The sequence below is a fragment of the Lottia gigantea genome (assembly GCF_000327385.1).
Source record: "Lottia gigantea unplaced genomic scaffold LOTGIsca_542, whole genome shotgun sequence".
Lineage (NCBI taxonomy): Eukaryota > Metazoa > Mollusca > Gastropoda > Lottiidae > Lottia > Lottia gigantea.
Genome location: NW_008709859.1, coordinates 8,266 through 9,452, shown reverse-complemented (window position 1 = coordinate 9,452; position 1,187 = coordinate 8,266). Strand labels below are relative to the sequence as shown.

At 33.0% G+C, this 1,187-nt stretch overlaps 1 protein-coding gene across 1 annotated transcript; it reads left to right on the top strand.

Moving 5' to 3' along the window:
• Positions 1 to 423: 423 nt before the first annotated feature.
• On the top strand, positions 424 to 870 carry LOTGIDRAFT_175911 (hypothetical protein; the record flags this gene model as incomplete). Its single annotated transcript, XM_009062985.1, has 1 exon — positions 424 to 870. The coding sequence occupies one exon, from the start codon at positions 424 to 426 to the stop codon at positions 868 to 870; it is 447 nt and encodes a 148-aa protein (XP_009061233.1).
• Between the last annotated feature and the right edge of the window lie 317 nt (positions 871 to 1,187).

Sequence of the window (1,187 nt, the reverse complement as noted above, 5' to 3'; positions counted from 1 at the left end):
TCTAGTAGAAGTGTATATCAATATACATGTAATTATTTATGTTTTAAATTTCCTTGTATTTATTAAAACTTACTTTGGTTTTTTGTTATTCTTCCTGCATTTTCCAGGGGGGTAAATGGTTTCAAATAATAGGGTAAAACCTATCTTTAAAAATGGCAGAAAAAAATTACAGATCCGATCTTTCAATTATATGATCCAATTCGTTATTCGTTTGATAAGAAAAAAGAGGATTACATTATCACCAAAGGCTGGCTCTCGGTCTCAACTAAATGATGAGGGTAGGGTCACTTTCGAGATTAATTCATTATCGAAATGGTTGCTTCTGTCTGATGCCTATTTCAGATGCGATTTCAAAATCAAAGACGGGACTCCCAAACCAAAACAACCTTAGAAAACAATTTCTTCCCATCTTTATTTACTGAAATGGTTTTGGAAGCTGGTTCAAATCCCATAGAAACCATTAAACAACCTGGGGAATTTGACACACAGTTGAAAACAGTTCTATATCCCAAAAACTACGATTCAGTCTTAGGCTGGATACCCGATGTTGGCGATGGAAGAGTTTTAAAAGAACCGGTAAGAAATGTTCCAAATGATGCAAATGAAGTTAGAATGAGAGCTATTGCTCGAAACACAATAGAAATAGTAGGACGAGCAGGTAATCAGGGGTTTGAAAAACGAGTACTTCAGTACAATAATGATGTTGAGAATAATAGGTTTGGTAATTACGTAAATTGGAAATTATATTCTTTATTCGGTCTGATGGAACACAGAAAAATTTCCATAGGGTTACCATATAAAATTCATCTACAAAGAGAAATCAATGATGATAAGATATTCTTTGGAGGGAATGCTTCAGATGGAAATTAGAAATAATGAATCTTCAACTTTTCATACCCGTAATAACACCATCAATTGAAGTAGAAACGAGAATATTCAACTCGTTACCTAAAGATATTGAAAAAGCTTTTCTTCGTCGTAACACAATAGGTAGCATAACTTTAACTGGAGAATCCACTACATGGCCAATCACTAATACTATTAAACCAGCAAGATATTTAATAGTTGGTTTCAAGAACTTACCAGATTCTCAAACGAATAACAATAATATCTTTAGAGTAGCAATGAACCAAACTCAAGATCCTATAATCCGTAAAGTTCAAGTAAGATTAAACAACGATAATTAT